At 51.0% G+C, this 27,421-nt stretch overlaps 3 protein-coding genes across 13 annotated transcripts in view; 1 reads left to right on the top strand and 2 right to left on the bottom strand.

Annotated features, from left to right (window-relative positions):
- Positions 1-11,591, top strand: part of MPRIP (myosin phosphatase Rho interacting protein) — a 78,355-nt gene extending 66,764 nt beyond the window's left edge. For 5 of the 9 annotated variants that reach the window (XM_027900313.1, XM_027900311.1, XM_027900308.1 and 2 more), the window contains 3 exons: positions 523-685; positions 1,023-1,108; positions 5,347-11,591. In XM_027900313.1, coding sequence (XP_027756114.1) covers positions 523-685; positions 1,023-1,108; positions 5,347-5,418 — 321 coding nt within the window. In that variant the 3' untranslated portion in view covers positions 5,419-11,591. Of the gene's footprint in view, positions 1-522; positions 686-1,022; positions 1,109-2,198; positions 2,265-5,346 lie in introns of all 9 variants that reach the window. The other 4 variants (XM_027900309.1, XM_027900314.1, XM_027900316.1 and 1 more) reach the window with 2 other exon arrangements.
- Positions 11,592-12,932: 1,341 nt separating this feature from the next.
- On the bottom strand, positions 12,933-13,772 carry PLD6 (phospholipase D family member 6). The gene is made up of 2 exons (XM_027900297.1): positions 13,358-13,772; positions 12,933-13,270 (listed from the first exon to the last, which is right to left on the bottom strand). Exons 1-2 carry the CDS (start codon positions 13,770-13,772, stop codon positions 13,032-13,034), a joined length of 654 nt encoding a protein of 217 aa, XP_027756098.1. The 3' UTR covers positions 12,933-13,031.
- Positions 13,773-15,777: 2,005 nt separating this feature from the next.
- FLCN (folliculin) lies at positions 15,778-26,950 on the bottom strand. Of its 3 annotated transcripts, none has more exons than XM_027900255.1 (12): positions 26,871-26,950; positions 25,305-25,583; positions 23,985-24,131; positions 23,111-23,332; positions 22,349-22,509; positions 21,512-21,603; positions 20,597-20,787; positions 20,082-20,195; positions 19,593-19,716; positions 19,203-19,334; positions 18,007-18,112; positions 17,031-17,232 (listed from the first exon to the last, which is right to left on the bottom strand). In XM_027900255.1, the coding sequence occupies exons 2-12, from the start codon at positions 25,551-25,553 to the stop codon at positions 17,031-17,033; spliced, it is 1,740 nt and encodes a 579-aa protein (XP_027756056.1). In that variant the 5' UTR covers positions 25,554-25,583; positions 26,871-26,950. The 3 variants fall into 3 exon arrangements, with proteins under 3 accessions (XP_027756054.1, XP_027756056.1, XP_027756053.1); XM_027900252.1 differs by lacking the exon at positions 26,871-26,950 and adding an exon at positions 26,682-26,746; XM_027900253.1 differs by lacking the exon at positions 26,871-26,950 and having other exon boundaries at positions 15,778-17,232; positions 25,305-25,553.
- Positions 26,951-27,421: the final 471 nt, after the last annotated feature.

Below are 27,421 nucleotides of genomic sequence, written 5' to 3'. Positions count from 1 at the left end.
CTGTCATCAGTAGAGCACTCCACTGTGACTGTATCAATTTAGGACTTGCCCCACAAAGGAGACAGTGTGGGAAAGCATCCCCTTTAGTGTGATTTCCCCATTTTCTGTCACATCAAATCAGATTTAAATGGCAAAAATAATCAGCCTCAGGGATCTGCCCAGCCTCGCAGCAGTGGATCTGGTTTGTTCTGGACAAGCCAAGGCCATTTCTGGGAATTCTGCTTGAATTCTGTGTCTTGGCTAAAATCAAAAGCCACAAACAGTCCCGTAGCTGAGGGGCTGCATGCACGGGCAGCACTGTGTGCTGTGTTGGCTCGCAGCTCTCCGCCTGCCTCAAACCCCCTAGTCCCGTATCGCTGTTGGAAGCAGCTTCGAGGGTGTGTGTTGCCCCAGCCAAGCATTTCTCCTGCTGCCGGCTCTTCTTCCGTTGGCATTTGCCAAGCTCCTCTTCAGTGCATCCACAAACCCCTCGGCTCCAGCTGTCTGTCTGGCTCCATCGGGTTGTTCTTGTTCCCTTGCCAGGATAAGAAATACGCCAGCGACAAGTACAAAGACATCTACACGGAGCTGAGCATCGTGAAGGCCAAGGCAGACTGTGATATCAGCAGGTTGAAAGAGCAGCTGAAAGCAGCCACAGAAGCTCAGGGAGAGAAATCCCCTGTGAACACCACTGTATCGGGATATGGTCAGTCCTCCTCCGGCAGCTCTTAAGTAGTCCTGGGTGTCCCGAGCTAACACGTGCATCCTGCAGTAACGGGCCTGAGCGTAGGACTTGGCCTTCCAGCCCACAGATGGCAAGCTGATGGGCTTTGAAGGCCTTCTGGCATTTTGCATCAGGAAAACCTCGTGATGCAGGGGGGGCAGAGACCCTCAGAAAGCTCCCTCTGCCGTTAGGGCAGCACTGCTTGAGCCGAGCTCATCAGGACACTTGTCCGGGCTGGGAGGGCAGAGGAGCCCCAGCCCTGTCCTTGCAGGAATGCAGTGGGCACCAGGCTAACCCCACTTCTTTTGCTTCTTCCCAGATATTATGAAATCAAAAAGCAACCCTGATTTCTTGAAGAAAGACAGATCCAGTGTTAGCCGGCAACTAAGGAATATCAGGTCAAAGGTGAGCTCAGATCTCCTGCCCAGTGGGATGGGAATGGGGAGTGCCCACATTACTCTCCAGTGGGGGGCCCAGGTGGGAAGAAATTAGTAGGGTAAGAAAACTGAGAATTTCCCAGTCACTAGAGCTGGCCTGGATGGTTTTTGACCGCAAAAGGGCTGCCTGTGCAGCCAGGCAGGGCCTGATCCCCCACTCCTGACCCTGCTGAGCTGGAGGTGTGAAGCTGCTCCCTGCTTGGAAAAAAGGATGAAGTTCACCCTGTTCTTTGGTCTTTCACAGGAGGACTATCCCAGTATTTTCTCCCTGTTTTCAGTTGAAATTGAGGTGGAAATGTGCACATCATTAGAGGTTTTAGTGTTCATCCCTGCAAGATTTTTGATCTTTCTGTGTAGCAACGATGCCTTGGTCCTGGGCATATTTAACACACACTTTCTGCTTGTGTGTTACCGTGGTGCAGATGGCCCTGTGCTTCTGTGGCCCTTCTGTGCTTGCTGTCGGTCCCAAAGCCCAGTGATGCTGTGCCAAGCTCTCCTTGGCAGCCAGTTCCATCATGTGGGACCACAGGGATAAAACAGGGCAAATAACGCTGATCGGGAGTCAGCATTAAACATAAGTCTGTTGGGAGGAAGATCAGCGTGAGCAAACCTGCTTTGCCTCTCACCTGGTGTCTTGTGCTGATGTTTGAAGTGGTTGGGCTCTCGCAGGAGAGGCAAAAGGCTTCAAACTCGGTGCCCATGTGGGGAAACAATCACTCCCAGAGCTCTGCGAGCGGCAGCTCCTCAGCTCGAGGTGTCTGCGCTGCACCCAGTGAACACAGAGAACCCTCTCTGCGTTTTGGGGCAGCCCAGACCTGCTGGGCCAGTCTGATGTCGGGTTTCCCTTCACCACTTCAACTCAGATCACTTTTTCTGTGGTCCCCGTGTGTGCTGCTTGGTGGGAAAGGAGGAGAGGAGAGCAAGCACGGGCTGTGCCTGGGTGCTGCCGCTGCGGGGCGGGGGCTGGGGCTGCGCCAGCGCCAATGCACTTGGGATTTATGAGCCTCTTTTTTGTTTTTGTTTTTTTTTTTTCTTTATTTTGCTTTTTCCTTCAACAGTCCGTTATTGAGCAGGTCTCATGGGATAACTGAAATGAACCCGAGTCCAGGTTCCCTGCCACGTAGGTAAACAAACCGGCACCCGCCCAGCGACGCAGCTGCCCACGGGAGCGGCCCAACTTTTGCATGCCCTGCTCACACCTCCACGGCAAACCAGAGCCCTTCTTCTCTTGATGACTGACCCGTTCATTTACGGCTAATTTCTTTTCCTGGGGGAGCGGGGGGAAAGGGAGGGGAGAAGTCAGTGCACCCAAGATCTGTATGAAGCACAGTCTCTCTGGCTCTTCCCAGGGGAATACAGCTCTCTCATCTTCCTGCTTCTCCCGCCCTCTCCAACACAGCTCACTGACACGGAGAGGATTTGGGCATGGTGGGGCACGTTTTCCTGTTTGCTGTGTTGGGAGCGTGGGACACTGAGTGTGCATGCCTGAATGACTCTGCATGCCTCAGACTAAACTCCAGCACCATCCAGGTCTCGCAGGAAAATACCCAACTTGCTGTTAGCCAGGTGGAGGAATGGTCAGGGATGCCTGTAAGTGCATTTCCCACAAGAGGCCGGAGCACGGAAAATGGTGGCCCCCGTCTCAGCTGCAGAGGGAGATGGCCTGGGCTGCCCTAAATTTCCTTTGCCCATAACTGCTGCATCTTCAGGTTGATCTGTGCCTGAGCAAGAGTCTTCCTTGCCCAGTAACCTCCTCCTCCTGTCCTCCAGTCTTCCTCCAGCCCCCAGTGTCCACCCAGCTGCTCTCCATCCCTTGGCACTGTGCCTGCATCCCACACAGTGGCTCATCCAGCAACAAAGGAGGGAGCTGATGAGAAAAGAGGCTGACCCAGTGAGCCAGATATCTCCATTAACTGGAGCAGTAGTTAAATTTACTGGCCTATGGCAAAGACTGAGGTTGGAGCACCTGCAGAGGCAGTTTAGAGGAGAGGGGAGCTCCCAGCACAGTGACAGAGGGGTGGCTGGAGAGCCCCAGGAAGCGTGATGGAGGATCCCTTTATCACAGATATCATCCCACATTAGTCTCACTTCATCAGGCTGCCCTCATCAGCAACTCAAATGGGTTGTGAGACTGCCTGGGGGCTGAATTTGCTGGAATTTGTACCATCAGGCAGAACGGTCCAATGATTCCTGGTGCCCCTCCTTCCATCCAGTGAGAAATCAGATGCACCAACTGGAATGCACGGGCTGCTCCCATTTAAAGAGGCCCAAAGTAAACTTCCCTTAGGAAGTGTGTGCTCAGAGACTCACATCCCAGGAGACTCTGCTGCCCATTGGAAGGAAAGCGCAGAGCATTTGGAAATTCAATCCAACTCAGTGCTTTCATTTCCGTGCTGCCTGGCAAAGCCGTTCTGTGTTTGTGGGTCTGTGGGAGGAAAAACATTTCCAGAAATACAGTAACCATGGGAATCTGCACAGCCTTGGGGCAAGTTTATCATGGAGTCCTGCCTTGATAAACACATGGGGGGAAAAAAAAAATAAATCCAAAAAGTCTAACCTGCTGCTGTGATTGAACAGTCCTCTGGCACCACAGTCAGGGAAGGGAAAGGAAAAGGATAGATGGCTGCCTGCTAGTAGGATCGTAAAGTCCTAGAATGGTTTGGGTTGGAGGGGATCTTAAAAATCATCCAGTTCTAATGCCCTGCAGTGGGCAGGGACACCTTCCACGAGACCAGGTTGCTCCAAGCCCTGTCCAACCTGGCCTTGGACACTTCCAGGGATGGAGCAGCCACAGCTTCTCTGGGCAACCTGTGCCAGGGCCTCACCACCCTCATAGGGAAGGATTTCTTCCCAATATTCCATCTAACCCTGCCCTCTGGCAGTGGGAAGCCATTCCCCCTTGTCCTGTCACTCCATGCCCTTGTCCCCTGTCCCTCTCCAGCTCTCCTGGAGCCCCTTTAAGCACTGGAGAGGGCTCTAAGGTCTCCCTGGAGCCTCCTTTTCTCCAGGCTGAACGATCCCCATTCCCTCAGCCTTTCCTTGTAGGAGGTGAGTTCCATCCCTCCAGTCTGTGCCTGTGAAGGTGCCAAGTCTTAGTCTGTAAAGCAGATGATGTTCCAGCTGCAGAGTGAATTCCTTGCGAGTTCCAAGGAACAGGCTGGCAGGCAGCTCTACGGGGTGGGAGCAGGCAGCTGCCTGTCCCGGCAGCAGGGCATAGAGGGGCAGAACCCTGGCTCTGGGGGTTGTTTTTAGGGGGGGATGGCTGTGCCAGCTCATCCACAGCAAGCAGGGACAGCTCACTTCCCAAGGCTTTGCTCCCCTGAATCTCTCGTGCCACAGGTTTGAGTCTGGAGGAAGGAGAGAGGCTGTTGTTAGTCTTGTGTATCCCCTCAGGCTCATTTCAGCTTAAAGCTGATGTTGTTTCTGGGTTTCTGCCCCTCTCATTGCTGTTCTCCTGTGTCCTCACATGTAGGGGAGGGATTTCACTGTCCCAAATGCCGAGGGCTAGGAGGGCTTGCCTATGTGATGGTCAGCTGAGCGTTGTGCCTTGAAATCTGGATGCTGTACCTGAATTGGATCAGCCATCAGACCCTGCTTGACCTGAACAGAATTTAGGAGTTGTCTGTCTAACCCTGGGCAGTCAAGGCAGTTTTGGCTTGGGGTAACCCCAGGCTGAGATTAGAGAGGGCTTGGGATGGCCGCTGGCAGCACACACCAGTTTCCAGGGCTCCTTGAGCAAATCCTGCATTGACCAGAGCCAGGACCGTCCCCGTTGGTGCCACAATTGTGCGGGAGGGAGGGAAGGACCAGTGTGCAGGTCCTGTTCACCATCCTGGGGCTTCAGTGAACCAAACCCAAGCTGCACCCAAGGTTCCCACGGTGCCAGGACTCTGCTGGAATTGCCCCATCCAGCACTGCAGCTTGGGGGGCCCAGGGGGTCATTTCCCAGCCAGCTAATCCCGCTTGCAGCATGGTGTGTGCCTCTCATTGCGCTTCTGGTCCGTCGCCTGGTTTCGTTGCAATCTCACCCTCTCTCTAGGCACCAGTAACCGCCCTCCATAACCGTGTGTTTTCTCTCAGCATGTCCCACTAATCTCTCCGCCACGGAGCCCATCCCTGCGCTGCCTCCGTCTCCTCTGCCTGAGCATCGCCCCCTCTCCCTGCGCCGCCCACGTCCCACGCTCTCTTGTCTTTTCTCTCTCCCAGAGTCTGAAGGAAGGCCTGACTGTGCAAGAACGCCTGAAGCTTTTTGAATCCAGGGACTTGAAGAAAGACTAGTTCTCCCCGCTCCGCTTGACCACGCGCACCTCCCAGCTTGAGGCAGCACAGCACCAGCACCGATTGTCTCTCGTTCCTTACGACTGTTCCTCGCTGTCGTTCGTTTTGAGGCTCCCGACGGGACCCGGCGCCGCGGTGGTGCCCCCCCTTCCCGCCGCCCCCTCACCTCCCCGGCTCCTTTCCCTGCTTGTGAGATGCTCCAGAGACTCTGAGAGAGAGAGAGAGAGAGATATTGAGAGAGGAAGGGATTGGAATGGGGTTTTCCCCCCCCGCCCCTCTCTTCGGCGCTTTGTAGGAGAATCCTTTCTTTACTGTAAACCATTACACTAAGTGTCAGTATTAAGGCTCAGTAGCCTGTTAATAAGCTATAGCTCTGTCGTACCGGCCGCTCTGGGGCGCAAGCAGGGCCTGGGTGGTGTCGGCCAGACCGAGCTCTTACTGCTGTCTAGAGACCCAGTGCTCAGAGCACGCCAGGAGCCTGATCTAATCGTTGATCTCGACTGCATTACTTGCACCTGCAAGGGGGGAAAAGCCCGGGGGAAGCCGTCGGGGAGCGCGAGCCCGCGCCGGCGCGCGCAGCCTGGAGGTACCACACTGACATCCCGCTGGAGAAGGATACAAGAAGTGATTGATTCTCCTGCCCCGTGACTGTGCCGTATCCTGAATGTAGGTGCCACCGAAGCCTGGCGAGCTTTGGTGGCTGCCCAGGTGGTTTTTGGATAGGGAGCTGCAGCTACTGAAGCGCACCAAGTCTGCCCCGTCGGCGCGTCTTTGCTCCCGTCTCGCTGGTGGTTGGAGTTGGTGTTCCAGGGGCTGAGCTCTAAGATCACTTTCTTGCCTCTGTTAGATCAAGCCCAGCACTACTCTCTTTTTTTTTTGCTGTTACTCCCTTCCTCTCATTGAGTCCCGTGTATCCCAGGGTCTGTGCGCATGTGAAACTCCCTTTTCCTAGTCAAAGGAGAGTAGAGTAGAAAGTAGAGCCAATATTGACTGAAAATGCACAGTGCTCAATGCGTATAATGCTCCTTTTTTATCAGCTTCTTGAATTCAACTCTTCTTGTCAGCAGGGCAGCTCCTATTTTAATTCTTTAATCTTTTCCTGAAATAAAAGTCTCAAAACCAGTATGTGCTTCAGACCTTCTCAGTCCTAGTAGCTTTCGTATTTAAAATACACAGTTTAGCACTGTGAGGCTGGTAAATAGATACAAACCAAAAGTGAGCTGAGGAGCTGGTAGCACTAGATGGTTGCAGCCAGCTGAGCAGAGGCTTCCTAGGAGAAGCCTGTTCTGTTTTGTAGCAGCTGCCCAGGTGTGGGGGCTCCATCCCAGGCTAAATTTCAAGATGCCACCTGGAAAGCCCCCAGGTCCTGCCTCGCCACTCTCCAGGGCTGATGGAGCTCTCCAGCGCGTTGGTTTCCCAGCCCTGTTCAGATGCCAAGTTAAAGGGATGTTAAAGGTACATCCTGGCCCTCACCAGGAGCAAAGATTCCTCTTGTCCTTAGGGCCCTCATCACGTGGTTGAGGCAGCTCTGTCTCCTTCCCTGCTGGTTTTGGGTCCACCAGGCCGTGCAAGCTCAGCTCTCGGCACCACGGGGCTGGGGACAGACATCTCCAGTCCTGCCAGGCTGCACCACGAGAGTCACCCTCATCCTCCCACTCAGAGCAGCATCTCCATTTCAGCCACCAGACCCTCTGCAGGAGACGGTGTCATCGGGACGTGGTGGGAGTCAGGCTCTCGTCCAGCTTGTGTGGCCTTGCCATGGCCAAGTGCTCGGCTTGGAACCTCCCAGGGCACTCGTGGCAGCGCTCGGGTCCTGCCCACAGGAGCGCCACTTGTCCCCAGACAAGATGTCAGCACTGTCAGCGGGCAGAGCACGTACAGGGACGCTCTCCTGCTGCGATGCTCTGCGTGCTTCAGTGTGCATGGAAGTGCTGGAGGTGGGAGCAGGGTAGGAAAGATGCCCTGGAGAGGGGCTTGGTCACATCCAGTGTCATCTGTCCAGCTCTCAGCAGGGATAACCTTTACACTTCATCCCTGGCTGCTCTGGGTCCGTGGTGAGCTGTGATGTTCCGGCAGAGGTTGTGGGATGCAGCGTGGATGTGGAATGGCATGTAGGCCTTGTCATTGTCATTGCTCTTCCCTCACAAGATGTCACTGCCTCTGGGAGAGCAGCTTCCTCCTCTTCCTCCTCTTCTCTTAAAACTTATAGTGGAACTTCATCCTGTTTAGCCAACTGAGCAGAACGTGCTGGTTTCCTTCTTGCCACGTGGACCTTGGCTCTTCTTACATCCCCCAGCAAATCCTGCTTTTCCTTTGGATGCTTCCTTGGCTCAGGAGCCCTAATTTTAGGTGTGAGGAGGACTGGCCCTTGCTATTTCTGCATTGGCTCGTTGGTGGCGTGGGGGACACAGGACGGACCCTTTCTGGTACAGGATTGTGTTGCTGAGCATCGTGAGGGCTCCCCATGGAGAGAATTTTTCTGCTGTACACTTGCTCATACCAAAAAATACTCTCTTGCAGCTTATTGTCCTGCCCAGGACTGGGTATTGAGCCTAGTAAGAGCACTGGATTTCTTTGCCAGAAAGATTCTGCTTCCAGGCTTATTTCTTAACAGAGAGACCGGCTGGGCAAGTGGAGGGCACACGTGGAGCAGATCATCCCCAGCTTTTGACTCAGCATCTGTAAATACATTAATATGATTTTTTATTTTAAAGAAAGGGGTGAGGATGGGCAGCAAGACACTGCAATGTGTTGGCAAAGCTCTGTGCTGAAGACAGGGAGGGTCCAGAGCTGCCCTTTCTGCGTGGTGCTCCAGCCCTAAATTGCCCTGTGAAGAGAGGCTGGTGGGGGATATTCTTATTTATACACATAGAAAAATATTACTACTGGTTAGTGGGGAGAGAAACAGCCCAGGAACACTTGTACAGCTCTTGCTCCTTTCCTGTAGTCATGTCCCTGGGCTAAGCAAGGGATTATAGAAACTTTTGGGCCACTTTTGTAAGTTCTTCACCCAAGGCACTGCACTGCATCTCTCTGGTGAGGCACTGCCAGGGATCCAGCAGCATCAGCAATGAAGCTGGACTTTTCTTCTCTCTTTCCACTATTTTTTTTTACCTTATTGTACAGAAAATGTCAGTCCTCACATCACCCCCCTCCCTCTTTTGGGGGGCTCCCGGAAACATCTGTAAAAGGATTTGAATTAAGGATTACCCAGACTCTCTGTGATCAGCTCCAGGCAATCAGCTGCTCAAAGGTTTCCTTTTGTTTAATCCATATTGGCCCGGACCTTCAAATTGCTGAGAAAAGCAAAACAGGCAGGTTTGCTGGGGAAAACAAACAAACAAACAAGCAAACAAACAAAACACCCTGGCACTAAATAGCTGAAATAAATAGTGTTGGCTGGCAGGAGAACAACCCCAGGGAACAGGGAGAACAACCACAGGGAACATTGTGTGTGCACAGGGATGGCGGGACCGGCCACCACTGTCAGTGGTGTTTAATAAGCCAAATTAATTCATCTCATTGCTGAACTTGTTGGTTTAAAATATTTCTGTCTAAGCCAGGGGGTCTTTAATGAACATGGTGGTGGTGGTCTCTTAGTCAGCAGAGAGAGAACCTGCACCACCAATAAACAGCCCAAACTGTAATTTTACTGCAGAGAGCAGTGCTAGAAAATAGGGTGGGGAGGGGCGTGCAAAAAAGCCAGCTGGGAGGCTTATTACTCATAGCTATGGTCCTTAGTTATCCTCTTTCTTCTTCCTGCTCCAGGCTTCATCCATCTTTTGGGATTAATCAGTGGTTATTAAAATAGGAAAGTGTGTGGGCAAAGCTGCTGCGTTTTGCACCACCCCACACTGTTGATAGCACTGACTTGGGTTTAGGAAAAGTCAAGTGCACTGAAGGCACAGGCATCTTCTCGTCAGCTCCAAGTCATCTTATTTTTTTCCTGAGTAAAATTGTCCTCCCATTTGCACCATCTCCCCTTGAGCTAGACTGAATCCTTCTTTAAATGTCACCTTTTCTTTGCCCACATATTAAAAATAAATAAATAAATAAATAAATAAGAAGCAAACTGTGCTCATTTGCTTCAAAACCAGAATTGTTTAGAATTGGTGCTGACTTGCAAACCAGAGAAGTCCCTTTTTTTTTTTTTTTCTGTACCACAGAGCTGGGCTGCAGTAAAAGCTTCACCACCTCACACTGCAAAACATGTCACTTTTTTACTGACTGGACTTGATGGCACTTCCATGAGACCTTTGCATTTTTTTTCCTGGTTCAGATACTCAGTTTGCTGTGGACACTCAAGCACACACACACGCTCGCTGTAGCTTGCCTTTGCTCTGTAATTTTTTTCCATTTTTTAGGGAAAAAGAACTTTGTTATTCTTCTCTTTTTAAAAAAAAAAAAAAAAGTAATTTAAAACCTGTACAGCATTCCAAGTATGCAGTGTAAATATTTAGTCCTCAGCAATTAGCAGAGGGTTCTCTTTTGCGACTGAGTTGTGGGTTTGATTTTTAAATCTTGTTCCATGTGCAGGTTGGAAAAGAAGCAACATGTCCAACCCACCCTGTCTTCCCTGATAAAACCATTTCTTTGGGGTTTCAGGACTGTTATAAATACATTTTCAAACCTTTTCTGCTGATCTACACCTTTAGTTTTGAAGTTACCTATCCAAAGATTGTGTACAGTCCCTTTGTAACCTACTTTGCTATAAATTTGGGTTATTTTTTTTTTTTCCCGTTCAGAGGACTCAGTAATCTTGTGTTTGAAAGTGGCATCCACGCCCTGCGCGTGCAAACTGCTGCTTGTTGTTACAGAGAGCGGCAGCAGCTCCTTGGTGAGACACAGCTCTCCTCGCACAGTCCCCCGGGGCCGTCACGGTGAGCACAGCGAGCCCCCCCGGATTTGGGAGGCACCTGTAACGCTGTAATTCCTTGCACAGCACGTTTGGGATCCCCTTGGGTTTTCCAAGGGATCCACGGCCCCTGCTGCACAGCCCCACGTCCCACAGCAGCGTGGCCGTGCAGTGCCTGCAGCTTCCAGCGTAGTTACACCGTTAGTTACTCCCGAGCTGAGCGTGATCCTGTAGTACAAACCGCTTTTTAGAAGAGGATCCAACGTGCTGCTGCAGGAGCAGGGAGCACCAGGCTGGGAACAGCGTGAGCCTGGCCTCCGTGTGAGGCTGCTGAAGGAACAGAAGGGTGTGGGAGAGAAACCTGATGAGCCAGATGAGTTGGTTCCAACTGAGCTAACCCAGCTGGCCGTGAACTTGTAAATAATGGGTGCAATTACCATTGTTTTCTTCGTGCTTTCTTCACCCTGTGTGCAGGACGGCAGGAACACTCACTGTTTGTTCTAAACTAGAGACAGTAAAGCATGTAAAATACTAGAGACTGTGGTAAGTAGAAAGCAGGAATGCTCTGGCTTTGGCTCGTGTCCACCCTCCCGGGACCTGGAGTTCTGGGTGGCCTGAGAGTTTAGAGAATCATTTGAAAGGATGGAGGTTTTGGGGGGACAGAAGGAAGCTCTGCAAGGCTGTGGGAGGTGTCTGAGCAGGCTGTTCAGGTACCAATGGTCAGCCTTCACAACCAGTGGAAAACAGCTCTGCCTTGGTTCAGAGCACAGCTTTACCCCACAGATGACCCGTAACCAGCAGGGACTCCTTCTGGGTTAAACCCGCTGTCTGCCACTTGTACATGGAAAAGACCCGAAGGAATTGTGAGCAAGGAGGGTGCAAGAGTCACTTCTGTGATGAGGGGATGCAGCAGCCAGCCCTCCACCTCTGACCTGTGACGTGGCTGAGCGGCAAAGTGGCATCAGAGCCCGGGCAGTGCTGGGGATGCTGCAGCCTCTTCTGGCCTCCCACACGGGGTATTTTCCCTCTGCAAAGGGGAAGGGCGTGGGAGGCTCCTGTTTCTCAGTGTGTGTGAGTTCCTCTCTCCTTCCCTTCTCCCTTCCACTCCCAGTTTTATTTCAGTGCTTTTTTTAAGGGCCACCATTCCCCATCGGCTGCTCGCTGTGATAGGCACATCCCTTCTCCTCACAGTATTTATTCCTTACAGATCCCTGTGTGACATGCTAGGCTCCTCTGGATGTAGCTGATCATTTTTACTTTGTAAATATAATTACCTAACTTTACGTTAACGATATCGTAATAAACTATTTTTGCACCACCCTTTGCACGCCGTGTGTGAGGTGTTTTCTTTCGAGAAGAAGAACAGGGCAGAGGCCAGAGCCTGAAAATGAGGGAGTTGTTTGCTTTTACAGTCCCACTTCACAAAGGAAAAGCAACAGGCAGCATTTTAATAAGCAGTAATACATTTAAAGTAGTTTAAATCTAGTGCTGTTGAACAGGATTTACTAGAGAGTGACCTTCCCCAAGTGCTTCTGTAGTTGCTACACCACAGGTAACATCACGTTCTTTCCTCTAAATTAACTTTCTCAGGCAGAACAGAACAAATCTTCAATCTCTGGTGACATCCATGTCTCCTAAATAACTCCTAAGGATCTACAGGAACTGCAGTGCAAAAACCAGATGAGGATGGTGAGGTTTTCTGTGAAAATGGTTTATTTGGCAGTGCCAGTCACAGCACCGCTGGTAAAAAACTGGTAACAGAATATCAAATAATCTCTCAAAGTGGAAAAAAAGGTTAAGGCACATTGTATTCAGTGTGAAACAGTTCCTACACAGCCACTATTCAGAGTTTGAAATCCTTTGGTTCACACCATTTTGGTTCCACTCTGAGCTGCAGGGACAGAGGTGTCACCTCCCTCCCCCTGCTCTCCCCTCCCTGCTGTTGCCAGCACAGGTGAGGTCACTGACCCAGACCAGGACATGGTGTCCCAGCACCTGAATGAACCAGGCTTTCCAGACCTCTCCTGGCATGGGTGACCCAACTCCAGCCATGTCTGCTCTCCAGACAGACAGACTGACTGATCCCAGATAACAATTTTTTCCCCATTTCCTTCCAGTCTTCCCTACACTTCCTTGGAAGACCAGTCTGTCATTAGTATCTGTGCTCATTCCTTTACACCAGAGCTCTCTAGTAATCTTTAACCAAAAGAAACATATACACCATCAAAACTTAGAAATTTCTGCCTATTTCCCACAAATTTCCTTTTACAAACTCTCAACAATGAATGCCAACAAGAAATGTAACTCAGGTGCTTAATCTACACAAACTCAAACTGCTGCAGCCCTCTAATCAATCTCTCCTTTAGTTACTGGTGCAGAGGAGCCATTGGGACACAATTCCATCTGCAGTACCCCGAGTTGGCAAATGTGTCTTTTACCACTGAAACACCTGCCCAGCATGGTATGAACACACCTTGACTGCACCAAGGCACAGCAACGAGCTGGCCCAATGTTTTAATGCCTCTGAATGCGGCTCTATCGCTGTCATCCTCACAAAACAACTCGCCAAACAGGCGGGCCGTTCCCTCTAGCACAGGAATGACCTGCAGCAAGGGATCTGTGTCATTTTAGGGCACCGAGCACTCCGTTTCTCTGCACCCAGACGGGCACAAAAGCAATGATGTCTACACAAAATAATAAATTCGTGGAGCTGTTAAGTGCTCCACGTGCTCTCCACCAGCCCCGTGCGGCAGCTCCATCAGTTACTGACTTTGGGAAAGCTGTAATTGGCGGGGTTGTACTCCTCCCAGATCCTTTCGAACTCGTCCAGAAAAGGCTTCACGCACGCGGCGTCGTCCACGACCAGCACGTTCTCCCTGTTGCTCTGGATGGCCTGGGTGGTCCAGTTGAGCGAGCCCGTGATGAGCACCCTGCGGTCCACGATGGCGAACTTGTGGTGCATGTACCCGCTGTGCTGGTCGTGGCGCACCTGGATCCCTGCAAAGACACGGCAGCTGTTGAGGGGCTCCCCGAGCCTCCCCCCCCCCGTGTGTCCCCCCCCACCCGCCCGGTCCCGGCGCCCACCCGCGTGGCGCAGGCGGCCGATCTGCGAGCCGTGCAGCCCCATGTACTGCGCGTCCGTGACCAGGCGGACGCGGACCCCGCGGCGGTGCAGGAGGTGCACGGCGCGGGCGAGCTGCGGGCAGGAGAAGGAGAAGATGCAGAGGTCGAGGGAGCGGCGGGCGGAGAGGAGGCGGCGCACCAGGCGGCTCAGCGAGGTGTCGGCCCGCGGCAGAGGGCACGGGCAGGGCCGGGCGGGCGCGCCGGGAGCCGCCGCCTCGGCCAGCAGAGCCTCGAGGCAGCAGGGCCGCGACGGGAAGAACAGAACCTCCCGCAGGGGCCGCGGCCGCCGCCAGGCCGCCACTGCTGCCACCGCCAGCGCGGCCGCCGCCGCCGCCACGGCGAGGACCGAGGCCGGAGGGAGCCCCGCGGGGCTCATCCCGCGGGACACATCCCCGTGGAGCGCCGCGCAGGCGCCCGGGGCAGCGGGGAGGGGCTGCTGGGGCTGGGGCTGAGCGTGAGGCTGGGCCTGAGACTCTTCCTGAGCCTTCCGGACACAGCGAAACCCCCCCCCCCACACACACCAAACCCTTCCCGAAACATTTGAACGAGCCCTTTCCAATACACCAAACCTGCACCCACACGCGAGCGCTCGTACACTGAACCCTTCCCTTCCCCGCACCTCCAACCCTTCGCCAAACACTGATCCTTTCCCCGCTGGACCCTTCCCTAAACACCGAACCTTTCCCAAAACACCAAACCTTTCCCCAAACACCAAACCCCTTCCTCACGCACACCAAAACCACACACACCGAACTGATCCCTTCCCCACGCACCAGACCCTTCCCCACACACCGAATCCTTCCCCACACAGCAAACCTTTCTCCAAACACCAAACCCCCAAACACCAAACTCTTCCCCATACAGCCAACCTGTCCCCAAATACCAGCAGATACGCAATAGGCACCCTAAAGATCATCCAGTCAACACCCCCTGCCATGGGCAGGGACACCTTTCATGAGACCAGATTGCTCCAAGCCCCATCCAACCTGGCCTTGGACACTTCCAGGGATGGAGCAGCCCCAGCTTCTCTGGGCAGCCTGTGCCAGGGCCTCCCCACCCTCATAGGGAAGAATTCCTTCCCAATATCCCCTCTATCCCTGCCCTCTGGCAGTGGGAAGCAATTCCTCACTGTCACTCCATGCCTTTGTCCCAAGTCCCTCTCCAGCTCTCCTGGAGCCCCTTTAAGCACTGGAAGGGGCTCTCAGGTCTCCCTGGAGCCTCCTTTTCTCCAGGTGAACACCCCCAGCTCTCCCAGCCTGGCTCCAGCACACGGAACATCTCCATGGCCTCCTCTGGACTCGCTCCAGCAGCTCCACATCCTTCTGATGTTGGGGTCCCAGAGCTGGACACAGTACCCTAGGTGGAGTCTCATGAGGGGGGGGACAATCACCTGCCTTGACCTGCTGGATCCTGCCCAGCTGAGGGGACAGGGGTGGCAGAACTGGTGCAAAAAAGGCTTTGTCTCTCCCTGCACCCAGCGGTGACCCCGGGCTGGCACTCCGGCACTCGCCGCTCCCACCTCGCTCCCAGGTACGCGCTGCTCAGCCAGGCAGGAAAGGAAATCACCTCGGAATAAAGAATTATCCTGCCTTAATCAGCTTGTCTCTAAGGCGTATCGTTTGGAGGGGAGGAGGGTGGTGAAAGATGTCTGCAGACATGACTTCTTGTTAATTAAGTCGTGCACATTCCAGCTATCGCTGACGGCAAAGGGAGCACCCGCGGCCTCGGCGAGCTGCAGGAACTTGCCCAGACAACTGTTTGGTAATCCCACATATAGATGTGTTCTGGCAGCCGAGCACATCTGGGTTATATGCTCACTGACTTAGCAGCTCTCCCCCTTTCTTTCCTGTGGGCATTTTATAAGCGTTAAGTTGGTGGTTTCCTCGCCCTGGCTCAGAAATTATGTGTTATCCAGAGTCTGGTTGTCCATGACAGCCCTGTTTCAGGTCAGGATGAAGATGGATCAACATCCCATATGACTCACCAGGCACAAGCAGCCTCAGCCTTGACCTTGTGACCACCTTTTCACAGTTTTGGAAGGAGCCACTAGACTGGGTTTTGATGTTGGATTGCTTAGGAGAGCTGGATTTTAAAAGATAAAACCAGTTCAGCAATTGAGAAGGTCTAAATGCCAAGTAATGTCTCACCTGCTGTGTTACACAGCTCTGAATTGGACCAGAAGAGTTTTCAAGTACAAAAATAAAGACTACCAAGTCACTCTACAAGAAACTAACACAATGTTAAGAGAGAAAGACTACTAAATTCTGTAGGTGAGATCTAGGGCAAGATGCAGGAATTTTAGTGGACCAGCTGCTGCTTCCCCCACCACAACACACACACACACACAAACACACTGCAAATTAACACAAAACCAGGCTTTGTTCCTTTTACAAAAATAGCTCTTATGAGATTTAATGCCTGTCTCCATTTTACAGATGTTCCAGACAAAAATCAACCTGCATATTTTATATATAAGAACAGAACTCGTGACAAGTTGGAACATCCTCTCTGAGCTTGAATGAGTGTAGAAGGGCACCTGGGTAAAACCTGCCTTTAACTTGTTCAGAATGTCTGTGGTAATGTCAAGTTTTCCCAATAATGATCCAGAAAAACCAAAAAAAAAAAAAATAGACATAAACCCTAGACTTCACAACAGAAACAGTGATTCCTTACAGTACAGATAAGGAATATCTGTTTAGGTAATTAAAAAATGCACCAATGTTTCCATGAACTGTTAAGCAAAAATGGCTACTATAGAGTTATATAAGGGAGCACCTACAGGTTGAATCTTTTCTGCTCAACTTAATTAGGAAGCTAAAAAACTACTTCTGAAGACAGAAGAACTCCAGAACCTTATCCTGGTGAGGGTGTATCTTCATTACCTGGAAGTTCTGCAACCACAGGCAAAACAAGGCCAGTATTTTACCCTCTTGAGAGGAAAGCAGGCTGCATTTCGAGACTTCTTATTTTACAATTCGCCCTCCCAGACAAGATTTCCAAAGCAAATGCTGAAACCTTCTCAAGTTAAGATATAAATAAATAAAGAGGAGTGACAGGACTCCCGTGGGATATCCTGACTTATGCTACAGCAGAAAATAGTCTCTTAAATCTGAGCATAAAGTGGTTTGAAATAATTTACATGTGATCCACACCCTGTGACGTCTCTCTCTTTTTTTTTTTTGGTTCTTGTTCTCTCAGGCATTTTGGAGATTTATGTGGGATTTGCTGAGATTAACCATATCCAATCCCAGGAGCTCTGGCTGTTGTCACAGGTATCTGAGTCTTGCCAAGGAATCTAGAACTGAGGTCTGCTGCCACACCATAATGCTTGACGAGGACAGGATGGGATTTTAATTAATTCACACTGATCCTTTGAGCGTTGCTGAGTTTTAGTCTTGAGTGTGCAGGTGTAGATCGAGAGTTGAGTTTCAGACAGAGAGCAGCACTGTGTATTAGCACTTATTAGTCCAGTCTCACAGCAATTAGAAAAGACTCAAGTCACTCTTCAAGTTGGTTTGAGGACCAGGAGGACAGTGCTGGAGCTGCACTATCCACCTAAAGCACATGCTGCAGGCTCAGCAGAGGTAACTTGGGGTTCCCTGCTCGGAAGGCAGCAGGGGAGGTTGGGCACCCTTTAATTTCGGGACTCTGAGGACGTTGGGCTGCGAACTGTTGACATCAGGTGGGACTTGTACGTCTTGCTCAGGCCGGTCATCCAGAACTTGAGAAGCTTGACGTTGTCCTCCTCTGCAGCTCCCAGAATGCTCAGCAGTTTTTGGGTATCCTCCTTGGGTCTGCTGTCCACTTTGGTGAATTTAAAGAGGACTTTCACTTTACTGCAGAAACAAGAGACTCTTGTCACTGTTAAATGACTGGCTCACCAAATATGGAAGAAGGAGGAACTGGAGTTTCTCTTGGCACCTACTGCAACTAAATATTAACAAAAGCTTCAACCAGTGTTTTGTGGAAACTGTTCTCATGCTTTGATGAGGAAGGGGGATTAGTTGGGGAGATGACTCATTTTCAGGAGTAACAAGCATATTTCTAGTTTGTTTTTTTCATTCTAGCGGAAAGTACAATGATTAATTGTGACAACTGGGAATCTCCCTGGGAGACACATCCAGTGTCCATCTGGCCTTCAGGTAAATTCACAGATTTGTGATGTTCCATGAATTACTTCACATGACTGACTGGTCTCCCTTTACAGCTACTTGCACCTTTGAAATGCAGTGCCTGCAGGCACAAGCCTGACATCTGTTTGGCGTGTTACCTGCGCTGGGATATGGCTGCACACTGACAGGCACTGAGGTATTTGCATACTTAATCCTCCTAAGGAAGGTGAGGCAGACAGGTGTTGTCATGCAGGTAACCTACAGATGTGTGAACTGAAGCATAAAGGTTAAAAACCGCTGAAAGCCAAAAGGAGAGTTAGGACTAGAGCAGAAAAACTCTGATATTCTTAACTCCTGACTTAATTTACTCCTGTAAATCCAGCTACTGTCGAGCTACAGCAGAAGTTACCTGACTACAAGTCTGTCCTGCACTCTGCTGTAACTGCTCCAGGATCAGTGCCAAAGCTATTTCTCTGAAAGCAAAGCAGCTGTACTTACTTCATCCACTCCTCCTTCAGGCAAACAAGGCACTGATCCACAACATCTACAGAGAGGTTCTGGTTGGTCAGGGCAGCTTCGATCTTGTTCAAGATTGTTGGGCCAACTACAGGAGCAGAAAGAGGGGGAAAGGGTGAGAAAGAGGACACACAAGCTAAAAGTTACCTGCTTACACCTTTACTACTGCTTTACTACAGTTAAATACATCCTCCAGTGGCTTGCCTGGATTCCATTTCCACGGAAGAGGAGCTAAAGATCATCCCACAAGAAAAGCATCTGATCCAAGAAGCAACATGGAATTTAGTGTAGGACCCGGGATGTGCAAACAGGGGCCTTTGCATTCTTCAGACCCACTTTTAAATGCTGCTCAGATTTTGTTGTTCCCTTATCAAAAGCTCATTAAAAACACAGTGCTTTGTACAATACACAAATGTGTATATAAAAATATAAACCCTCAATTCTGAAGTCTCCACTTACTCTCAGTTTAATGTTCCTCTTGCTAAGGGTAGTTCCAGGATACTTGGTGAAAAAATAAACCAACATCCAACTCAAGGCACTCCTGGACCACTTTCTGGAATTCCCTAGGAGAATTTTTTTCCCAGCAGTCTGTGGCCTAGTAAGTTTGACGCTTTGGTGGAAAAAAAGACCTTTCAGTGACTATTTTTGTCCAGAAGCTTCTGGACATGCCACTGGTTGGGTGGAAAGTAGACTAATTATACACATGGGATCTACAACAGGAAGAACATGATGGAGAGAGCAAGTGTCTGCTTTGCATCTGTATCTTCAGGGGACAGAGCAGGAAGGATGAGCCATATGCCATGTCTTTTGAGACACTCAGTGAAGGCAATTCATCTAAATTAAGACTTCCCAGAAAACACAAGACTGATGGACCTGACTCAGATCACATCTGGATGCAAATATTCAAGTGCTTGAACAAAGCAGGTAAAATAAAAAAAAAGTCTGGATATTTCTCTAGCAGTCATACCTGTCTATCAAGTGGAACATGGGAGATGAGTAATGTCATGGTCCTTATGAGTTAGACTTACTCCAAATAAACACACAAATATTTCAGGATAGAAAGCGTTCACTGTGGGTTACAGAATTTCCCTGCCATTATTCCTGTACCCATGTTACAGAATCCACTTCTAATTTATGAAAATTAATAAGCACGTTCTTTCTGCTGTCAAATCACCCACCTCGGTCTGCTGCAACAGGGCTACCACTGGTGACAACAAACTCGTACTTGTTGAGGGACTGCTCGTCGTCAAACAGGGTTGGGTAGAGACTGGAGCGGGTGGCAGCGCGGACCTCCACGAGGACTGCAAACTCTAGAGCAGCAAGAGCCCAAAAGAGCATGAACTGTGCTAGTCCAGATTATAAAACACAGCTACAGACCCTGCTAGGGATCAGTGCTGGAAGAAGGTGTTGCACCTTTCAACAGCTGATCAGGCAAGCACAAGGGGAAGACAAAATGAAGTGGTACAGGCTTCAGTTCATGCAGCTGATACTTATTAAAAAAATAATAGTCTGGTGTCCTTTAATGTGAGATGACAAGGGAAGGAGAGGGTTGTGCAGCAGGTTCTTACCAGATGATAGGATGTGGGGTGGGATTTGGACGTGTGGGCTCAGCCCTAGGAAGTTACACCGATAGGCCTCTTCATACTGGTCACTGTAGGGGATGATCCGCACACACCCGATGGGCAGCATCGTCTGGAGAGGGGAGGACACACGTCAAGAGAAACACTGGAACTAAATGAGTAAAGTACAGTTTTCTCCCTGAATTCCAGGGCCAGCCAAGACCAGGAGCACTGCTCAGGCAGATGCTCCTCATTTGGGGGAATCAAATTATCCTGCTCAGCTTGAAAGGCTATGCTGTTGCTGAGGACAAGCAAGGCATCCAAAGGTTGAGGGGGTTTTGTTTGGTGCATGTTGGGGGATTTTTTTTTGTTGTTGTTGTTTTCCAAAACACATAATTTACAAGTTTACATGTCAGAGACGGGTCATTATAAAGGCTGGACTACTAGAGAAATACATGTAAAAGTATGGAGCCAGGAAACAAAGGAAAAAGTTTCTACCCGTAGCACGTCAAAGGCAGACTGGACAAGATCCACATCTCGAGCTTTCCAGATGACCTGGTTCCCCATCAGAACATGCCAAGCCAGCATTCGGAATGCTGACGCCCCAAGAACCTGAAAAACAAACCCAAAGCATTCTGCATTGGTTATGAAAATGTGTGAAATGCCCAGTTTGCCCTGTCAGAAACATGGCTGACATGAAGGACAACGGCTTTGAAGACGTTGCACAACCTCTGTGTTAAATTAGTGTCACTGCTCTTGGGAAGAAGGAAAGTGCAGGATTTGAGTGAAATCATATGACCCCATCCCACATGACTGATGATCAGCTGAGGCCCATGTGATCCCAGAGGAAGGGAGTGTCCCCAGAGATGCAGCTGATAGGGTGTCACTGCCTGGGCAGGCACTGTGCTGAACACAGAACCAGGAAAGAAGTGCAGATTGCAGGAAATAAATGTATCTTTTCAAAAAAAAACATTACCAGGAGCAAAGTCTGTGAATTCAGCATCCTCTCTTACCTGCCTCATGTGCCTGAGAGAGCGGAAGACAGACAACCTTCTGTGAGCGACGTTCCAGCTGTTGCAATCTGGCATCAGGGACGTTTCGGGTGAGCATTTAGACAGTTCCTGCCCTTCCACAACATCTGGCTGGGAAGAAGGCTTCTCTTCTTCCTCAGAACCATCCCAGCCTTCTGACTCTTCTTTCAGATCTAGCAAAAAAAAAAAAAAAAAGGCAGACTGGTCATAAAAACTGCTGCTCTCTAGGAATGGAAACTGTCTCAGAAGTGCCCACATGCTGCAGCCACATGATTTTGGCTGTATGTGGGAAGACAGAGCTCAGAACACAGTAACTGAAAGCACTGGCAGCAGCACAGACACACCTAAAAGTTAATTCAGATAAAAGATAACCATTGAAGGGTCATGAAAGGATTATCATCTCATACAGAACATAGAGTCACATCTTTTGACAGCTATATGTTCTCCATTTAGTTTTTAAGGTTATGGCCAAAGCTTTAGTCTAAATGGGTTAATAAAATAATTCAGTGCAAGAAAAACAAACTATGATCCTTTAATTTTAGAAAGTTTGTAGAAAAAGAAGCAAGAAGTCCGTATGTGGTGAATGCAAATTCCTCTGGCTCTAGACATTCATTGGGAGGGCCAGCACAGCCAGAGAGAACAAAAATCATGATGATGCAACACTCCTACTCAAGTGACAAACACCACATCTGTGTGCAGAGAGCCTCTGAGGCGCCTGGATTTCACATTCCTGTCAGTCATCTCCAGATGGGAGAGAGCATTAGCTCCTGCAGAGACTGCCACGAAGGTGGAGCTGATGAGAGATGCTGTGCTTGTGATGCTGATCAAAGGACACGGTGTTTATGCATACAAATCATTCTCAGAGGGTCTTACCAGCTCTGGAAACTTCCATCTCACCTGCAAGTTTTTCCATCTGAACGAGGGTGTCTTCTGTGGGCGCTCCCTCCAGAAGTTTCTCTGTAAGTCGGCTACCACAAGCTTTCAGAAGCCTGGAGACATTGAAAAAGCAAGAAGTGGTGTTTATGCAGGCTGCTTGCTGGGTGCAAAAATCCAGTAAGAAATCTGGTGCCACGAGCTCAACAAAAAAATCCAACCACCAACCGCTCTGTGTTCCCTTCCAACACATCCCTGTGCTTTCCTCAGTGTGGAACTATCAACACATCTTAAAATCGCTGCCACGCAAAGTCACCCAGATCCCACCACTTTGCAATTTCTTTTTGCAACACACTTATCCCCCATCCAAATCACATGCCGGTGTTGCAACCCTCTCTGTGGCATCTTTCCAGGGAAGTTTAATGACACACTCAGGCACTGGAGCAACTGGACTCTCACAAAGCCCAGTGGCTGCACCTCCCACACTGCTGATCACAAACCATGGGCACTTCCAGGTGAACCACCACGGTAGGTCAACTCAAGGTACAGCACACTGGGAGTAGGAGCATCTTTTATTCCTTTCTTCCACACTTTTACACCTCAAAACCTTTCCATCTACATAGACATGGCTCCTATTAGCTGCCACATTAGTTTTACTTCACAGCAAAAAGACAATTTTTTGTCCTAAAGGCATCAGTGTTGTCTCCTTCCAACTAAGACACTACTCAGCCAAGTCCGACTTGTTACCTCAAGAAAAAAAACCACACAAACACTGAAACCACATTCCCAGCCCTTCAGAATACGGCAATTTTCTCCTCAGGAAGGAGCTGCAGAAGCCAGAAACAACGCTGTTGTCCTCACCAAGCAAAGGAGGTGTGCAGACACGCCCACAGGTTCTCGTCGTTGGTCAGGGACGTTAAGGAGCGGGCGGCGTTCCCGTTCCGCTGGTGCAGGAAGGGAGTGAAGGCCGTGTTCATGCGCTGGGCACGCTGAGGGCACCCGTACTGCTCTGCCTCAAACACCTGCACGCACAGCAAGGGCAGTGTCAGGGACTGAGAGAGATTAGGCTGAAAAATCACAACCAAAATCCCAGGCGAGAAGAGTGCGTCACACACACACACACACACTCGTCCAGTTATGGGAAAACAGAGAGAAGGGACATCTTCTGCTTAGATTGACTAAAGTTATCATTAAGTAACACTTGTGCTCAAAAATCACTGTCCTTCACAACTTTAGTTACTTAAGTTTCTCACAGAGCTATTGTCTAGCAGGTCTGTGAAAAACACTGACTGTTTAAAATGACAAAGGCATCCTGTTCCTTCCCTCCTACACCCCCAGATACAGAATCCTGCAATGGTTTGGGTTGGAAAGGACCATAAAGATCATCTTGTTCCAACCCCCTTGCAAAGGGCAGGGACACCTTCTACAGGTTGCTCCAAGCCCTGTCCAAACTGGCCTTGAACACTTCCAGGGATGGGGATATGCACCATCCTCTTGTCCCTTGTGTGCCAACCTTAATGACCACCCTGGCATGAGCTGGATCAGCTTTTTGACTGAGCTGTCAATCAGCCATCACGATGTTTTGCTGCTGCTGAGTCAAAGGGACTCTGTGCACTGACCCACCTTCAGTGCTTTGCCCTGAAGCTCATCAATGATGCCTCTGATTTTTCCCAACAAGAAAGGCCAGGAGTTGATGAGGTAAATCCGGTCCATCATGATAGTGATGATGCTGTACCAGCGCTGGAAACCTCGAGCCAGGCTGTCTTTGATAAAGAAGGTGTGGCTGAACACAAACCCATGCTGTTCATCTCCAAAAAAAATAGGGCCTTCACGTCCTGGGCAGACCTGAAGGGAAGGGACACGCACATTAAAGTAGTTCAACACATCACAGAGCAAAAAACTGAACAGCTTCCTGCACCTTAACACACACCTGGTGAATAAATGAAGCCCTTTTTAGGCTACTATCCAAAAAGTGTGGTCAAACAGCCCTCCAGAGGTATCCTACAAACACTTCAAAACATTCAATGTAACTGCATTTCAGGAATTCAGCTGCATTGAACTACGATATTGAGAGTCCAAAAGGGATTTTGCTGACCCAAAAATGCTCATTAATCTGTAAGGTTTTCCCTTCTACTTCTATGAGATGATGAATGCCAATGGTCCACAAAGACCAAATATTTCTTGGCGTTCAACAACAGATTCAGACGGTTTTACAGAACCAGGTTATCTCAGAAAGGAAGACAATAAACACGAGGAACAAAACCAAGAAAGGGATATTTTTAGTCTCACAAGGTGAGAGGAAGGAACCCTCGAGGTTATCAAAGATCAGCCTTACAAACTACCACCACTTCTGGAACGAATCCAGGCTTCTGTGCCTGTCTGTCCACCTCATTCCCTCCCTGTTTCAGGCTGCCAGGAATCAGCAAAGCTGCAGTTTGGATTTGAAGCAAACCAGAGGGCCACAAACAGGTGTCCCCCTGCCCCCCAGGGCCGTTACCTCACAGCTGAGGCTGCGCACACAGGCCTGGCGCACGATGCTGAACAGCTGGGGGTGGTTGGGGTGCTGGTGACTGACGTACTTGATGGAGGTCTCCTTGTCGTGGCTGACGTATCCTGGGTGTCCTCCTGCAAGAGAGCGGCACCCCTGGAGGCAGAAAAGCAAATCCAGCCATAAATGAGCGTGCAGTTATTCAGGTTCCCAAAGACCTCTCAATATTCCCTTCAGACATTACTTACACGTATAAATAAGAACACAGCTGCTTAGAAGACAAAGAAATGTGAGTCAGGGTCAGGATTTGAACCCACCTCCTCACACAGAACTCTGTGATATACTTCCTCTGCTCTTACGCTCATTTTCCACTATTTAATTTCATTGTGAGCTTGGTGCTGGCTCTGCAAGTGGTATAATTCAGTTACAGCAGCTGTGAAACCAACTGGCCAAACAAAACTGGCCATTACAGAAGGGAAAGTGAGATACCTCAGAGCAAATATCAATAGAGGAAAGTATGAGAATCGTAAGAGTCTCAGAATGGTTTGGGTTGGAAGGGATCTTAAACGTCACCCAGTTCAAACCTCCCACCATGGGCAGGGACACTTCCCACTATCCCAGGTTGCTCCAAGCCCCGTCCAACCTGGCCTTGGACACTCCCAGGGATGGGGCACCCACAGCTTCTCTGGGCAACCTGTGCCAGGGCCTCCCCACCCTCATAGGGAAGAATTTCTTCCTTATATCTAATCTGAATTTCCCATTGCTTCTTGTTCTACCACTACAGTTCCTGATGAAGAGTCCCTCTCTGGATTCCCCCAGTAGGCCCCTTCACATACTGGAAGGCCACTGGGAGGTTTCCACACAAACTTCTCTTCTCCAGGATGAAAAGCCCTGAATGACTGAGAATATATATTATATCTATTGTTTTAATTTGTTTTCCATTTTTTTCTGTTTTGTAATCAATATTGCTCTTAAAATTATTATTATTAATAAATGGTCTACCCTAATCTAACAAAGAAAATCCTCTTCAAGGATGAGAGAAGCATTTCTCAGACACAAGAGAATCACAGGATTACAGGGCTTAAAGAGACCTCAAGACAGCATTCTGTCAAAGGTCTGTGTACTCAACAACAGCTCCTTCATCCTCTTGCCATGGATCACTACACTCTATGAGGACTTGGAGGTTTTCTGGCACTAGCAGTCACACACAGAAAGGTGCAATTCACACTTTTTTTCCTCTCTAAATAACTCAAATTGAGTTAAGAGAACTGCAAGCCCTTTAGTCAAGCCAAGGGCCGCTGATGTCCACACTCAGATCTTCACACTTGCCTCACACATGTCGGACTTCTTTGGCCCTGGGCTGCTGGAGTCGGCGCTGGCCCCTTCTGCCGGGCTGTGCGAGCGGATCCGGCTGCTCATCTGGATCCCCCCTTCCTCCTCCTCCGCCTGCTCATTCTGCCCAGAGATGTCCCCGCTGCCCGCGCCCTGGGGCAGCGGCGAGTGCAGAACCTCGGTGCAGAAGAGGGTGCGAGGGCCGTGGAGCTCACAGAAATGGCACAGGGCAACGATGGCATTCATAGTGAGAGCTCAGAGCACCCGCCAGGCCTCCTGCAGAGGGGAGAGAACACACAATGTCAGCACACGGCACATCGCGGCATCTCTTGGGTCTGAGTGGTGCCAGGAGCAGCTGGCTTTAAGCTTAGTCTAAGGGACCAGCGTCACTCCACCTGATCACAGAATCAGTCATTTAGGTTGGAAAAGGCCTCTATGACCACACAGGCATCCAGTCTAACCTGTGACCGGTCACCACCTCGTCAGCCAGACCAGGGCACTGAGTGCCAAGTCTACTCATTCCCTGGGCACCTCCAGGGATGGGGACTCCACCACCTCCCTGGGCATTCCACTGATCCAGGACTAACCCTCTGTGTCCTGATGGGATGGGAGTTGAGCAGTTTGCACCCCCTGCCCCATATCCATGTCCCTGTCGCTAAGCCAGGAGACCTCAGGCCCCACTGCAGGGGCCTAGACTGACTCCTCATGCCCAAATATCTCTGTCCTCACAGGGGTAGGCTCACAGAATTCCAGAATGGCTTGGGTTGGAATGGGAACTTGAACAACACCTCGTTCCACCCCCTGCCATGGGCAGGGACACCTTCCATCAGCCCAGGTTGCTCCAAGCCCCATCCAACCTGGCCTTGGACACTTCCAGGGATGGGGCAGCCACAGCTTCTCTGGGCAACCTGTGCCAGGGCCTCCCCACCCTCACAGGGAACAATTTCTTCCTAACATTAATCTAAACCTGCTCTTTTTCAATTTGAACCCGATCCCCCTTGTCCTGTCACTCCAGACCCTTGTAAATAGTCTTGCCCCATCTTCTCCCTAAGTACTTTTCAGGTACTGGAAGGCCACAATTAGGTCAGCCTGAGCCTTCACTTCTCCAGGCTGAACAGTAACAATTCTCCCAGCCTTTCCTCACAGTAGAGGGACTCCATCCCTCTGGATATCTTGGTGCCTCCCCTGATCAAGGCTGAGGTCTGACAGCCCACACCCCCCTCCCCGGAGCCTCAGCCCGGGCCGGGCCTGGCCGGTCCCGCCGAGCGCCCCCGGACCCGAACGCCTCAGGCCCTGCCGGACCGGGCCGGGCTGTGCTGTCGGGCCCCGGTGCCGGTTCCCCGCGGCCGCTCCCCCCGGCCCGGCCCCGCTCACCGCGGCTCCCCCGGCCCGGCCCGTGTCCGCGGCCGCCTGACACCGACTGACCCACCGGCCGTACCACCCCCGCCGCCACCCGGGGGGGACAGGCGCAGACAGCTCCCCAGCCGCCCGCTCGCCGCTGGGAAGGAAGGGCGAGAAGAGGAAGGAGAAGGCGGGAGAGAGAGATGAGGAGCCCGTTCGTACCGCGGGACAGAGCCGGGACTTTTCGCTGTCCTCCCGAGGTTTCCTCACACCCCCCCTCCGGCTGCGGCAGTGGCACGGCCCAGGGCCGCCCAGTCCACAGGGGCCGGGCGGAGCCATTACCTCAAGAGCGGGGGGAGAAGAGGAGGTCCGGAGGCACCTCCTTCGCTCCCGCGCTGCTCCCCTGCCCCGCTGTCACGGCACAGAGCACGGACAGAAGTGTTCGATCGCCGGACAGCCCAGAGAAGAGGAGCCGACCCCTGCGACCCCCGGCTGCGGCACCGGGAGCGGGCCATCCTCCCCCCCGTGGGGTGGTGCGGGCCGTAGGGCTGGTCACGTGACTGGTGGGCTCCGGAGGGGCCCTGGGCGGAGCCCCTGAGGGAGCCGGAACGGGTCGGGGGTGACACGGGGAGGGTCGAATTGTGGCCACCGGGCTAACGAGCTTCGCCACCGGCTACCACACAGCTCCTTTCCTCCGCTGTATGCCCCGCCACCGCGGTGCTGTGCTTTCTGCAACCTGGGCCTGACTTCATCAGAGTCGCGGCCCGCTGGCA

The sequence above is a fragment of the Empidonax traillii genome, unplaced genomic scaffold (genome assembly GCF_003031625.1).
Source record: "Empidonax traillii isolate 1590-97213 ecotype Southwest subspecies unplaced genomic scaffold, ASM303162v1 scaffold717:size860381, whole genome shotgun sequence".
Classification (NCBI taxonomy): domain Eukaryota; kingdom Metazoa; phylum Chordata; class Aves; order Passeriformes; family Tyrannidae; genus Empidonax; species Empidonax traillii.
Note: the sequence above shows the minus strand (reverse complement) of the source record. Positions and strands in the feature narration are given on the sequence as shown.